Genomic DNA, 13,791 nt, shown 5'->3' with positions numbered 1-13,791 from the left:
TTTGGTTGTTTTCTTGCAGGCATTTCACTACCCAGCTAGGTAACATCGTCAGTGCTAGAAGGGAGTGGGGCTTGCCTACTAGCACTGATGATGTTGCCTAGTTTGGTAACATCAAGGACCCCTCATTTCAGCCTTGAGCTATAAATATTCTCCTCTGACAACGGTCAATATCTCTGAACCCAACTAATGATGGCCCTGGCACATGGTATATTATAAGGGAATAAAATGGTAAAGAGCATGAATTACCCAAAAATAAAAAAAGAGAGAGGTTTCAGGTCTATGGGACAAGACAAATGCAAATATGAAGATTTCGATCTTGCAGAATGGGATTGATTAAACACACGCAGGACTGGGAAAGCATATGCTTCGATGGCATAAAAGGACTTAAATGCCTGTCTGAAAGGATGAATGGATATCATTTAAGTTGCCAGGGATGCTATGAAAAGTAGGAATCCATAAATTGATGACAGTTGTGTTATGCTCCAGTGAACGATGATAATGGGAAGAGCCAGAAAAAAAACTGTGCAATATTCTAATGGAGGTGATCTGGAAATAAAAAAAAATCGTTCTCTTAGGTGACATAAACAGATGGGCAGAAATGAGATGAGAGAATGCAGAAGATGGGGCCATCTGAAGACACGAGGATGAATGAGAGGACGGTCTGGTGAGCATCTGTTTTGTTTTTTGTTTTTTTAAAAAAGGCTTTGTTTTGAAAAATATACCTGGAAAAATATAACTTTAGAACAGGGGTCTCCACACTTGGCAGTTTTAAGATCCATGGACTTCAACTCCCATAATTCCCTCCACAGCAAGGAATTCTGGGAGTTGAAGTCCACAAGCCTTCAAGTTGCCCAGCTTGGACACCTCTGTTCTAAAAGCACGATGGAAGTGATAGTTGCTGGTGAAAGACCGAGAGAATGCAGCATACCCCTCACAACGAGGGTCCTATTGAGCAGGCATGAGGAATGAATGATACATTCCTTTGAAACTGAGAAAGAAAGAAAGAAAGAAAGAAAGAAAGAAAGAAAGAAAGAAAGAAAGAAAGAAAGAAAGAAAGAAAGAAAGAAAGAAAGAAAGAAAGAAAGAAAGGAAGGAAGGAAGGAAGGAAGGAAGGAAGGAAGGAAGGAAGGAAGGAAGGAAGGAAGGAAGGGAGGGAGGGAGGGAAGTTTGTGTGTGTTACAACATAATTTGTTTATAGCTACTTCTCACAATTTGTAGCAGGGGACAGGGAGTGAAAATTATGGTTTTCATAATTTACCAAGATTTACATCCATGAACTACATTTTTCTTATTTTTATATAGGAATAAGCTATGGACTAAACCCTGTTAACCAATAACGCAGGAAACACCCTCTCCTTTTGAACTGAAGGAAACACAACGTATAACCCCATATAAAGTGATACATATCAAATGGATCTGGAATACGAAATGCCAATTTATCTTCCCAGGCTTAAATCCTTCCTTAAACAGTGGTCAAGCCAGAACCCCGTCTAAAGCCAAAAACAGCTTGAAACAGATCAACCATTTGCACAGGAAGAAACGCAGTGTTTAATTAAGTGCTGTTTCTCCACAACTTGGTTAAAAAAGAGCGAGTCCTTTTTCAAAAAAAATGTCGATCTCCAAGCCAGCAGCGTTTAAAGACTTTGAGCTTGTTAGCTGGAGAGCTGACAACCGAGGTTCAAGACCCCGGGGCACCACATGACTGCCTTGCTCTAGCTCCTGCCCAGCAGTTCGAAAGCATGCAAATGCGAGTAAATAAATAGGTACCACTTCGGTGGGAAGGTGAAACAGCACTCGGTGGGCCTTTGGTGTATAGCCATACTGGCCACATCACCACGCAAAATGTCCTCAGATAACGCCGACTCCCTCGGCCAGGAAACAGGGTTGAGCACCTGTGCCCTAGAGTCGGACACGGCTGGACAGGGAAACGTTTACCACCAAGCCAAAGGAGATTGTCCCAGCTTCAACCCAAAGGATCCCTCCAACTGCTTCGAGGCCACGTTCCTGGACCCCCACGGGAACCCCACAGATCAAGGGCTTACATGACACGCGTGGGCTGTCACTCACAGTTACGGATGGCCTCCCAGTCCACGTGAGAAAAGAAAGGATGACAGCAAAGGCCTTCGTAATCCAATCGTTCTTTCGGCCCACACAATAAACTCTGCAGCAGATCGAGAAACTCACGGCTGACCTTTATGTCCTGCGGGAATTTCAGGAACCTCTGCGTTGGAAACAAAAACAAATCTCCTTTAGCGGTTAAGAGAGGAGGAAAAAAAATCCCGGTCTCGCCCGTAAAGCTTCCAAATTCAAAGCAAATAAAAATAGTCCCCCCCCCGCCCCCCAAAAACCCCCTTTCCTCCAGAATGGCGGTAGCATCACCGGGTCCCTTGAAAAGTTTTCCCCTGCCGAAGCTGCATTAACTGCCACAACGAAAGCTGCTCATCTCCAATTTAAAAAGGGGATGTTTTAAATTGCTGTATCAAGACTTTATTGTTGCTAAGAATACATCCACCGGCAGCATTTAAGATCTTGGGGGGAAGAGAAAATGCAAGGCAGCTTGGAAAAGCTGGCTTTGATCCCAGTCCTGGAGTGGAAGTTTTATTCTTTCGTCTAGCAACGCCCAACTCGTTTTGCTCCGTTTTATGTTTTTATAAGATTATTTTACAGGCCGTCCTCGACTTACGGCGGTCCGCTTCGTGACCGTTTGAAGTTCCAGCGTCAGTGAGAAAAGGGACCTGCGACCGCTTTTTCACCTTTACGACCATTGCAGCGTCACGTGATCAAAATCCAGACGCTCGACAGCGGCCTCGCATTTATGACGGTCGCAGCGTCCCGACCCACTTTGGTGACCTTCTGACAAGCAAAGCCAATGGGGGGTGGAGCCAGGTTCACTTTACAACTGGGTTACTGAACCGGCCATCCCGGGACTCCGCTGCCACCCCTCTCTCCCGCCGGCGCCCCCTTTGGCCGCAGTCTCCCTGCGGGCCCAGCTCCCAAAGCCCACAGACCCAATTTTATGTGCACCCTACACTGCCACGCACTCAAACTCCCTTCGTACCTGAAAATTCAGGATGTTGTCAAACGTTTTAGTCGGGGTCCCTTCAGTAAATGGCAATTTTCCATAGGTCATTTCATAAGCCACCACCCCGAGGGACCACCAGTCGCATCCCGGCCCGTAGGAGGCTTTGCTGTTGTCCAAGGCACTAAGCACTTCCGGGGCCGTGTAGTCGGGAGGGCCAGCGGGCGGCTTGGCATCCACCTAGAACAGATGGGAATCGGTTATTTCGGCTTACTTACGACAGCTGGAGCGAACAGGTGAAGATCACGGGTGTTTCTCCAGGTGGTCCTCGGCTTACGAGCACAAGGGTGTGCGTCTGTGTAAAAGCTTGTTCTTAAGCCGTAGCTGCGGTGAAGGGACTAACCAAGATAACGCCACAATCCCAAATCCTCAATCAACTCCCAGGATTCCTCAGTCACCACGTTAGGCTCGAAACCAAGAATGACAGGTGGCGATTCTTTCAAGCTGATTTTTTTTAAAATTGTATCCCACCTAGAGACAAAATCTGGCCAGACTGAGGACTCTACTATCTGTATCTAGGATCTATTCTGGGAGCTCTTGAGGAGGAGCCGTCTTCACCTTCTTTCTCTCACACCTGAGAGTGGAATGGTCCGCCTCCCTCCTCCTGCAGTCCACATCTGAAGAGTTGCAATTGGGCAGCAACCAACGAGTATGGGTTGGGATCTGCTTGGTTCAGTGCAATACAAATGAGACCCCTTTACTTTTTCCTTCCTTTCCTCTCTCTCTCTCTCTCTCTCTCTCTCTCTATTTGTTCTTTTAGATTATCCTGCTTCGTCCTAAAGGGAACATCTGTCAGCTGAAGGAAACAGAAGCCGTGGGCGACGGTGATCATGGGTAACCTTGCCCTGGTCTTTTGAGCTTAACCACGTGCATATGCTAATTTTGGGAGGAAAACATCAAACGAGTAATTGGGGAAGCTGAGGTTATGGTCGGGAAAGAATGGTGGGTTTGATTAGGGTTAGAACTGCTCGTCTCTTTATTGTGGTAAGAAAAGCCTCTTGATTAAACTAATTGAAGGGATAGAATTTTACTTATTAAATGAGTCCTGGCTGAAAATCGTAGCTTTCCTTTTCTACTGACCTCAAGTTTTGTTTTTTGTTTTAAAAAAAACAACAATGCAAAATTATAATTAAAATAGTATCAACCTCCTTCGCATTTTCCTTAGCCAGCTGGGATTTTGTTTAAACTTAACTAACACTTGACTAAGAGATGGAAGAGAAAATGAGTTTTTAAACTGCATTCCAAAGAAAGTTGGGAGATTCTTTAAAAATGAGAACTTCTCAAACCAGATGGGACAGATGTTTTTTTCCTGAAGAAAGCCAGGTTCAAAATGTGTTGTCTCTCAAAGAGAGCATTTGATTTTACTCCTGACTTATTACTAGACCTTGCCTTCCCCATTTCCAGAAACCTGGTGCATCTTACAGAATAAGCGGCTTGCAATACAAATACTGAAATCGGAAATAAATTAATATAGTCATAAACGGTGAGCACGGTCCAGGTCTAACGTCGTTTTGTGTTCAGCTGCCTTACTGAAGAGCCAGGCTTTTAGGGCTCTTCAAAAAAAAAAAAACTAGTACGAAGGAGCTGGAGCTGAAGTCCATACATGGTGGCTGAAGCATTCTGGGAGTTGAAGTCCACACGTGATGTGATGGAATGTATTACGGAGGTGGGACCTCAAGAGGGAGGATTCCAGAGGAAGAGGCAACTCAGCCTGGATATTTTATTTATTTATTTAAATTCCATTTATATCCCGCCCTTCTCCGAAGACTCAGGGCGGCTTACAAGCTTAGCAGTAGCCTTCATTCTATGTATATGCCTGCTTATTAGGGCTTTCACACACACCCCAAGCGGCATTATTACAAAGTCAGCTTAATTGCCCCCAACAATCTGGGTCCTCATTTTACCTACCTCGGAAGGATGGGAGGCTGAGTCAACCTTGAGCCTGGTGGGACTCGAACCTGCACTAATTGCAGGCAGCTGGTGTTACTTAAGGAGGCATTAGCCCACTGCTCCACCAAGGCTCTTATGTGTGAGAAAGAGAGTGAGGACAGTCCCTCCTTAAGAGTTCACAGGGTATATTGTAGGGGCAAACAGTAGAGTCCTCAGTCTGGCAAGATTTCTATCTACGAAAGTGAAACAGTAAGGAACTCAGCCTGGAAGAATCCTCATGTATCATTCTTGGTTTTAGGCCTGACAAACTTTCTATAATCGCTGGCAATGCTGGTTGTGTATTCAGAGGCTGTGGTTCAGCATCATGTCAGAGCCACTGCACAAACAAGACAATGTTTGACTGGAGCCCTTAGCCAGAGTCTTAGACTAGATGCTTATTTCAAGAATTTGGCCTTCAGGCCAATTTAATTTGGTCTAGTTGCTTTTCCCAAGATCGTCGCCCGTCATCTGTGTAACTCTCTGGATACAATTGCAGTAGATGGCAATATCCAAGATTAAATGTCAATCTTTAATTTCTCCATTTCCAAGATATTTATTACCGTTTTATTCACTGTCATTTTGGCAGCAGAACCAAAATCCACCAACTTGATGTGCCCTGTTCTGTCAATGAGGATATTCTCTAGCTTAACATCTCTGTAAAGACATAAAGAGGGCAAAGGAGGAATCAATAAGACTCTCTTTCTGAAATTAAAATTGCTTGCCCCATCACGCTGCTGCGTTTACAAGGATAGGAAATCAAAAAAGATGCTTCCTAATCTTCAGAACAATTTCAGGCTACATCTTATCAAAAGCAAGTTGGGTTCATACAATTGTAACCACACTGAAAGCTTAGCAATAGGTGTACACTCAGTCAGAAGTATTTGTGCTCTCCCCAGAACTGTTCGACTCCACTCAAAGCTAAAAATGGTGAACAGGGCTCAAAGGGAACTGTAACATAGTTTTTGCATTGTTCATACTTCTTACTCAAACTTTTTTCTACTTTATTCTGGGTCTCCAAAAATGAAGGAATTTGTTGTTTATTTTATATATTTTATCTACATATATACATATACATATACATACATATACATACATACATACATATATATGTTAAATGCTTGTTAACTATTTAGATTACCTTGCTAGGCCCCAAACATGCATATCAGTCTCCCTTTAATTCTTTGTTAGCAATCTAAAATTTACACAAGTATGAGCTGTCACTGGTGTGACTACTGCCTGTCGATGGCCTTTGGTTAGGCCGAAACAGGAAATAAAGATTTGTCCCATGTTTGGGGCCTAGCAAGGTAATCTAAATAGTTAACAAGCATTTAACACATATCTCCCTTGCTTCTCAGCTAACAAAGTGAGATAGAGCTTGTGGCCTAGAGGTTAAAACAACTGCCTAATGTGCAATCAGCCCAGGTTCGAATATCAGAAGGGTATGGCTGACTGATGAAAACAAATAAGTTTGAAATGCATATCAGTCTCCCTTTAATTCTTTGTTAGCAATCTAAAATTTACACATACATACATACATACATACATACATATATATATAATTACAAATAACTCAAGGCAGCGAACATATCCAATACACCTTCCTCATCCTATTTTCCCCACAACAACCCTGTAAGGTGGGCTGGGCTGAGAGCGATTGGTCCAAAGTCACCCAGCTGGCTTTCATGTCTAAGGCAGGACTAGAATTCACAGTCTCCTGGTGATTGCCATAAAGTCACCCAGCCACTTTAGTGCCAAAGGCGAGACTATAATTCAGTCTAGCCTGGTGCCTTAACCATTACTCCAAACTGCCTCTCTTATGCTTGGCTAAGTATACAGAACTGACAAACTCACCGATGGACATAACCCATTTGATGGACGCTGTGAATGGCCAAAACTAATTCTGCTAGATAAAACCGTATGGTGCTTTCTTCCAGTTGATCCTCGTATCTGTTGAAGAAGGAGAGTAGATCTCCTCCCGGCTCATAATCCATAACCTGGACATCATATGGAAGTAATCCACATACAGAGGGAAATAAAATGTGTGAAACAGCAGTGTTAAAGATGGTGTGGTCTCTTGAAAATTAAAAAGCGGCTTCTGCATTTGATCACCTACTCATATTTGCAGGCAGTTAAAGGTCAGTAAGGAAACGTGGGCTATAATCACAATCAGAGAAGAGTTCTCGTTTTTAACATGAAGGATTAAAAATTGCTTTTTTTTTAAACATTTGGAGGGCTTTGAACACCCTCCACGCCCAGGGGGCTCCGTGGATGAAAAATTTCCACCCTCTCAGTAAATCACAAAACCCAAGTTTTATTCTGCCTGAAATTTCCAGGATTTGTTTTTTCCCCCCGAACCGGTAATTTAATCTATTGTTATCCTGCGAGTGGAATTGAACCACATAATGAGAATTTCTATTTACTCTTAACTTTTCTCCTCCTTGTCTGCTTAGGGTTGCAACCTCCATCAAAAGGGATGAATATATACACAAATACCCCATTATTAGGCCTTTCAGTCAGTCTTGACTCTTAGTGACTACTGCCTGGACAAGTCCCTGCAGTTTCCGTGGCAACATATTTTGGAAGTGGTTTGCCCTTGCTTGCTTCCTCCTACACTGAGAGAGGGAGGGACTGGCCCAAAGTCACCCAGCTGGCTTTGCGCTTAAGGCAGGACTAGAACTCGCAGTCTCCTGGTATCTAGCCGCTATATCACCCTTCCTTAAGTAAGGAGGTAAGTGGGTAGGTAGGTGGATGGTGTTGATACATATACGCCTATATTTTTCCTTCTAACACACTTGAAAAGTTTTCTCCATTCATTGCAGGTAGTCCTCGACTTATGACAGTTCGTTTAGTGACCGTTCAAAGTTACGACGGCAATGAAAAACGGTGAGTTAGGACCGCTTTTCACACGTACAACCGTTGCAGCGTCCCTGTGGTCAGGTGATCAAAATTCGGACACTTGTCAACTGCCGTGTATTTATGACCGGGGTCACATGATCCCCTTTCGCGTCCTTCGGACAAATGGTGGGAAAGCCAGATTCACGACAACTGTGTTACCAACTTAACAACAGCGGTGATGAACTTAATTGCCGGGGCGAGAAAGGTCCTAAAAAGGAAGCAAAATCCACTTGACAGCTGCCACGCTTAGCAACAGAAAAGGGCTCAATTGTCGTAAGTCGAGGAACACCAGGACTTGCAAAGTGATGTTTAACTCCTTGCAGTTGTAATGTCATCATTAATATCCACAAGGCCCTTCGTGGGGCGTGGGAGAAACGCTGCATCGCCAACACAGGCCTGAAAGATTTCAAATAGCCCCTTTTGAAAAAAGCCAGGACGGAAAAAAGATTTAAATATGGAGAGAACTGAAAAATTGTAAGCTCTCACCTTCCGTTTGACACCCAAACTGCTCTGAAGCCAGCATAGCACAACTCAGCTCTAACAGCCAGCTACGTGCCTAAAACCCGACAAAGCCACAACGAGTTTGCAAACGCAAACCTTACCAAGTAAAGATTCTTTTTATCTTGGAAGGCATAGTGAAGACGTGGAATCCAAGGGCTGGCATTCTGGGATAGTATATTTCTCTCTTCCTCAAAGAATACCTAAAAAAAAAGAATTATTTTTTTTAGAACATTAAACTCATGAAGGGAGGGGGGGAAATGGATCTAACTTTAGATGTTGGAGTTGCATCAGAAACGGTCATGCAGATCACAAGCGAGAGATATATTTTAGGCCTAATTATTCCATTTAAGGAGCTCTCCATTTTCCAACTTATTAAAAAAAACAAACAGGTTTCTAGCCCCTGCGAATGTAAACATTGGAGAGTTTGCTACTAACATGGCCAAATATACTCCTCGGTCCTAACAAATGAAATGTCACACCACAAATTTTGTCCCTTTTGGAAACGCTTGGAACATCAGCACACACCTACAAACAGGGTGAAACTTTTGCACCGCAATGTCACAATGCAACTTTTTGCCAGTGTCCACCGTTGATCCTCTCTTCCATCCTAGGGAGGATTTTTATATCATTTTATATCTATATTTCTGACAGGTCCCTAGGGAGACGCCAAGGACTGGATTTGCAAATTTTCCTGCCATTGCCGTTAAACCTCTGCGGTTAAAAATTTCTCCCACCAAACAGGGGCATACCTGCTCTTTTCCCAGCAGTGTCTCCTTACTCGTCACCTTCATGGCATAAATGTCACCGGTTGCCTTTTCTTTCACCAGCTGGACTTCTGCAAAACGACCGCGTCCTACCAAATTCCGGATTTCAAAATCTTTCAAGCTGGGTTGAAGTTCCCGGAACTTGGCTATTGAATCAGAATCTGCAGAAGATCAGGAAGGGAGGGGGAGGAAAGGGGGGGGAGGAGAAGGAACAAGCCATCAAATTAGCCTTCTCAACTTCAGCAGCTTTAAGATATGTGGACTTCAATTCCCAGAATTCCCCAGCCTGTAGAGGCCGGGAAAGACTGCATTAGTTGCCTTTAGGTTGAATTTTACGAAATCAATCCCGTTTCACCCGTAATACTGCTTTAATATCCTCTGCGTGTAAATTTCTGGGGTGTTCTGGGAATTGAATCATAAAGTTCCTACGCTTGAGGCACACTGATTTACAAAAAGCCATGTTCGTTTAGCGACTGTTCAAAGTTACAACAGCACTTTAAAAAAAAGGCGACTCCTTGTAAGTTTTGCACACTTACAACTGCAGCAGCGTTGGCTGGGGTCAGGTGATCAGAATTCAGAGGCTTGGAAAAACGGGTTCCCATTTATGACGGTGTGCAGTGTCTCGGGATTATGTGATTTCCCCCTTTTGTGACCTTCTGGCAAGGGAAGTCCATGGGGGAAAGCCGGATTCGTTTTGCAACTGTGTTACTAACTTAACTGCAGGGATCTGCTTAACAACGGTGGCAAGACAGGTCGTAAAAGGGGGCAAAACTCAATTAACAAACGTCTCGCTTTACAACGGAAAATTTGGGCTCAATTGCGATTGCAAGTCGAGGGCCACCTGTATGTACTAGGCCAGGGGTCCCCAACCGCCGGGCTGTGGACCACCACTGATCCAGGGCGTGCCAGAGCGCAGGCCGCGCAAACAAGCACAGCCCCATCCGCGGGTTGCAGGCAGCACGCGAAACTATGTCCTCCTCCAGTCCGCGGGAAAAAGCTCTCTCCACGGAACCGCTCCCTGGTGCCTAAAAAGTTGGGGGCCACTGATCTATGGCAGCTTCTCTTTTGGATCTCCAGTAGTAGATCCCTTGCCAATAGACACAAATCCTTCTTACTTCCTTCATCTCCCCCCTCTTTAAACCAGGGGTCCCCAATCCCCAGGCCACGGCATGCCAGAAACCAGGCTGCGCAAACAAGCAAATTTCCATCCACGGGATGCAGGCAGCACGCGCAACCTCGTCCTCCACCGGTCCGTGGGAAAACCTCTCTCCGTGGAGCCGGTCCCTGGTGCTCAAAAGGTCGGGAGCCATGGTACCAGGCCAAACCGGACATCGAGAGACGCCTATTGGGCGGATGTTTCTCTCGTCAAGCAACGTCGGCTCCAAATTCTCCCAGAAAAAATGTGTTTTGAGGAAGCGAACCAGACCTACGCTTTTTTAAAAAACTGCCCGCGTGCTTGATTTTCATTAGCAGGGGACTGCTGCATTCCTCGTACAGCACCAGAAGGGAGTCCAGAATGCCTTCTCTTGAGAACGGAGACATCTGCTGTTGTGTCAGAGACGAGAATTTCCCCTGAAAACAAAGGCAAGGAGAACAGAAGAGTCATATTTATACACAATTAGTAAACGGTCCTATTTTAGAAACATGTCATACACCGGGTTATTGGAGGCTGTACAAAGCAGCCAATTTCTTTCCGTTTTACAGGAAGGGTTTGGGAGCGACCGGAGGGAGGGGGAGGCGAGAGGGAGGGGAGCAAGGGATGATATTCCATATCGCAATGCCAAATCCGCCAGTTCGATCTAGGCGTCCGACGTCAAGGTGCCAGTAGACCAGGGCAGACTTTGCACTGCGTATGTTCATTCTGACTGTGCGTTGTCACCTTGAAGCCTTCTCAGTTGTGTTGCGGCTGCTGAACTCACAACTCCCATCCTCCTTCCAGTGGGGCTGGAGGAAAGTGGAGCGCAACCTCTGGAGGAGTTAGCTTCCCTAAAGGCTCCCATTACACCGGTGTTTTCCCAACCTTAAGATACGTGGACGTCAACTCCCATGGCTGGCTGGGGAATTCTGGGAGTTGACGTCCACGTATCTTAAAATTGTCAAGGTTGGAGAAACACTGCATCACATCAAATTAACCTCTGTTTTTAGAGCAACAATTTGGAAAAAAAAAACACAAAACACTGGCCTGTAAGCAAGAGAATCAAATAAAGAATAAGCAGCGTCACTAACTCTGGCACAATTTCCAATAAACAAGCCAAAACCACATTTTGCTCTTTTGTAATAGACTACCGTATTTTCCGGCGTATAAGACGACTTTTTAACCCATGAAAATCATCTCAAAAGTTGGGGGGTCATCTTATACGCCCAGTCTTCTTATACGCCGGAAAATACGGTAATTGGAAACCAAACGGGTGTCTTTAAAAGCAAGCATACGTTTTTACCGCCCCAGTCAGAACCAATAGGCTAAAACAATAAGGAATTCTGTTCAAGCTGGAGGTCAGAAAGAGGTTCCTGACACGTCAGCCAATGGAACAGCCTGCCCCATGAAGCGGTGAGTTGGGCTCCAACAGGGCAGATTTAATAGGAAACAAATTAGCAAGCAGAGTTACCTGAAGAAGCAGGTTAAGTCGAGAAGCCCGGCTGGCAATAGACTCCATCGTGCCCGGTTCTGCTGGATGTGGTGTTGCATATTTAAATTTCAGCATCTTTATCCGCAAAGAACACCCCCGCTAAGGTGGAATCTGTAGTACATAATCTCTATTAGAAAGTTTAACAACAACAACAAAAAAGGAAGATATAAGATCTTTGGCTCTTTTAATTCTGGAAATCGCATTATGTTCCGCTATTAATCATTTTAAAAGCAGTTTGATCCAGTTAGTTAAGGCAACAAGCTGGAGACGGCGAGTTCCGCCTTAGGCCTGAAAATGGTTAAGTGACTTTGAGCCACTCAATCTCAGGCATCCCACGGGCTGGTTGTTGTGGAGAAAATCGGTGGAGGAAGAACTATTGTGTGTGTTAAAAAAACACTACTGCATGTAGGTTAAAAAACAACAACCTAAAAATCAACTCATCCGGCGTACACTGGAAATAAAGATGTCATAAACGATATTGTTTGATTAATAAGCGACAACTCCGAGGGATCTTATTACTGCATATATCAGTTTACAATCACCCCTCTCAGGCCCATAAGGCAGCCAGCAATCCAACTGTAACGCACAACCGTTGAAAGGCCCCCGAGGGGAGGGAAAAAAAAGATAGCTAAAAATAATTTCCCACCAGATTCAAAAAGCCTGGCTGAACGAGAGATCACTCGGTTCTTCAGGATGGGGAAAGTCAGGGTTGAATGAGGTTCTCGCTTCGACGATCAGAAGAGGACATAAAAGTGATTAAACCCTGACTTTAAACCACAAATAGATTTCCTGGCCCCATTTCTTTTTCCCTCTGGTCTGACGGAGCAGCCATTAGCCAGATGTCAGAGGGGAAAAAAATGATTATTTTGAGGCAGATGTTAGCAACACTGGAACAGGCATTGTGATGAGAATCCACGGGGGGGGGGGGGGAGGAATTAACCTTCCCACTTTTCTCCCTGCTGGGATGAAAATGCTGCCTTTCTTTGCTCAAGGAAGATGGGGAAATTTGGGGCCTCCTGCCCCTTCCTTGAATGCATCATCAGAGTCTCACAACTATCCTGGCCACAAAGGGAAAATTATTTAAAAAATTATAAAAGATACAGGGAGCCCCTTAACTTTCTGTCGCTGAGATAAAGTGAGTTTTGCCCGCAGTTTACCACTTTTGCCACGATTAAATGACTCTGCAGTTGTTAAGTGAACTGCGCGGATATTAAGCGAATCGTTCTCCCCCCCCCCCCCCCCCCGTGGGCTTTGCTTGTCAAAAGCCGATTGGGAAAGTTACGAACGGAGATCAAATAAGCCAGGAGCAGCAGAACGGTCATAAATACAGGCCAAGGGCCCAATTCTGATCCCCTGACCATGGGGACACTGCAGCAGTTGTGTAAAAAAATGGTCCTAAGGCTATTTTTCCCCCCAATATTGCTATAATTACAGTCACTAAACAAATGGTTGTAAGCAGTAGAATAGAATAGAATAGAATAGAATAGAATAGAATAGAATAGAATAGAATAGAATAGAATAGAATAGAATAGAATAGAATAGAATAGAATAGAGTAGAATAGAATAGAATAGAACAGAATAATAGAATAGAGAATAGAATAGGAAAATAGAACATAGAAAATAGAATAGAATATAAAATAGAAGAATAGAATATACAATATAAAATATAGAACAGAAAAGAGAATAGAACAGAATAGAAATAGAGATTTATTTATTTATTTAATGGGACTTATATGCCGCCCTATCTCCCGAAGGACTCAGGGCGGCTAACAACAATAAAAGATATAGAAATAGGTATAGAATAACTTTATTGTTACTTTAAATGTATGCTAAGCAGCATACATTAAAATGAGATTTTGTCGCATACAGCTCTCGAAGGGTAACCACCTCCAATATACACTGAATAAACATGACTAAATATATATATATATATCCAGGGCTTTTTTTTTCTCATAGAACGCTCAGAACGGAGTTCCGGCACCTTTTTTGGATGGAA

At 44.1% G+C, this 13,791-nt stretch overlaps 1 protein-coding gene across 2 annotated transcripts in view; it reads right to left on the bottom strand.

The window, feature by feature from the left end:
* The window catches only part of CIT (citron rho-interacting serine/threonine kinase), a gene marked incomplete at its 5' end in the record, with an annotated part of 82,169 nt that extends 70,299 nt beyond the window's left edge, over window positions 1-11,870 (bottom strand). For both annotated transcript variants that reach the window (XM_081339357.1, XM_081339358.1), the window contains 8 exons: window positions 2,068-2,221; window positions 3,059-3,259; window positions 5,569-5,662; window positions 6,860-7,002; window positions 8,506-8,604; window positions 9,154-9,329; window positions 10,599-10,740; window positions 11,775-11,870. In XM_081339357.1, the coding sequence (XP_081195483.1) occupies window positions 2,068-2,221; window positions 3,059-3,259; window positions 5,569-5,662; window positions 6,860-7,002; window positions 8,506-8,604; window positions 9,154-9,329; window positions 10,599-10,740; window positions 11,775-11,870 (1,105 nt within the window). The remainder of the gene's footprint in view (window positions 1-2,067; window positions 2,222-3,058; window positions 3,260-5,568; window positions 5,663-6,859; window positions 7,003-8,505; window positions 8,605-9,153; window positions 9,330-10,598; window positions 10,741-11,774) is intronic.
* Window positions 11,871-13,791: the final 1,921 nt, after the last annotated feature.

The sequence above is a fragment of the Vipera berus genome, assembly GCF_964194415.1.
Source record: "Vipera berus genome assembly, chromosome: 14".
Lineage (NCBI taxonomy): Eukaryota > Metazoa > Chordata > Lepidosauria > Squamata > Viperidae > Vipera > Vipera berus.
The sequence above is the reverse complement of the archived record's forward strand: the minus strand, read 5'-3'. Positions and strand labels throughout refer to the sequence as shown.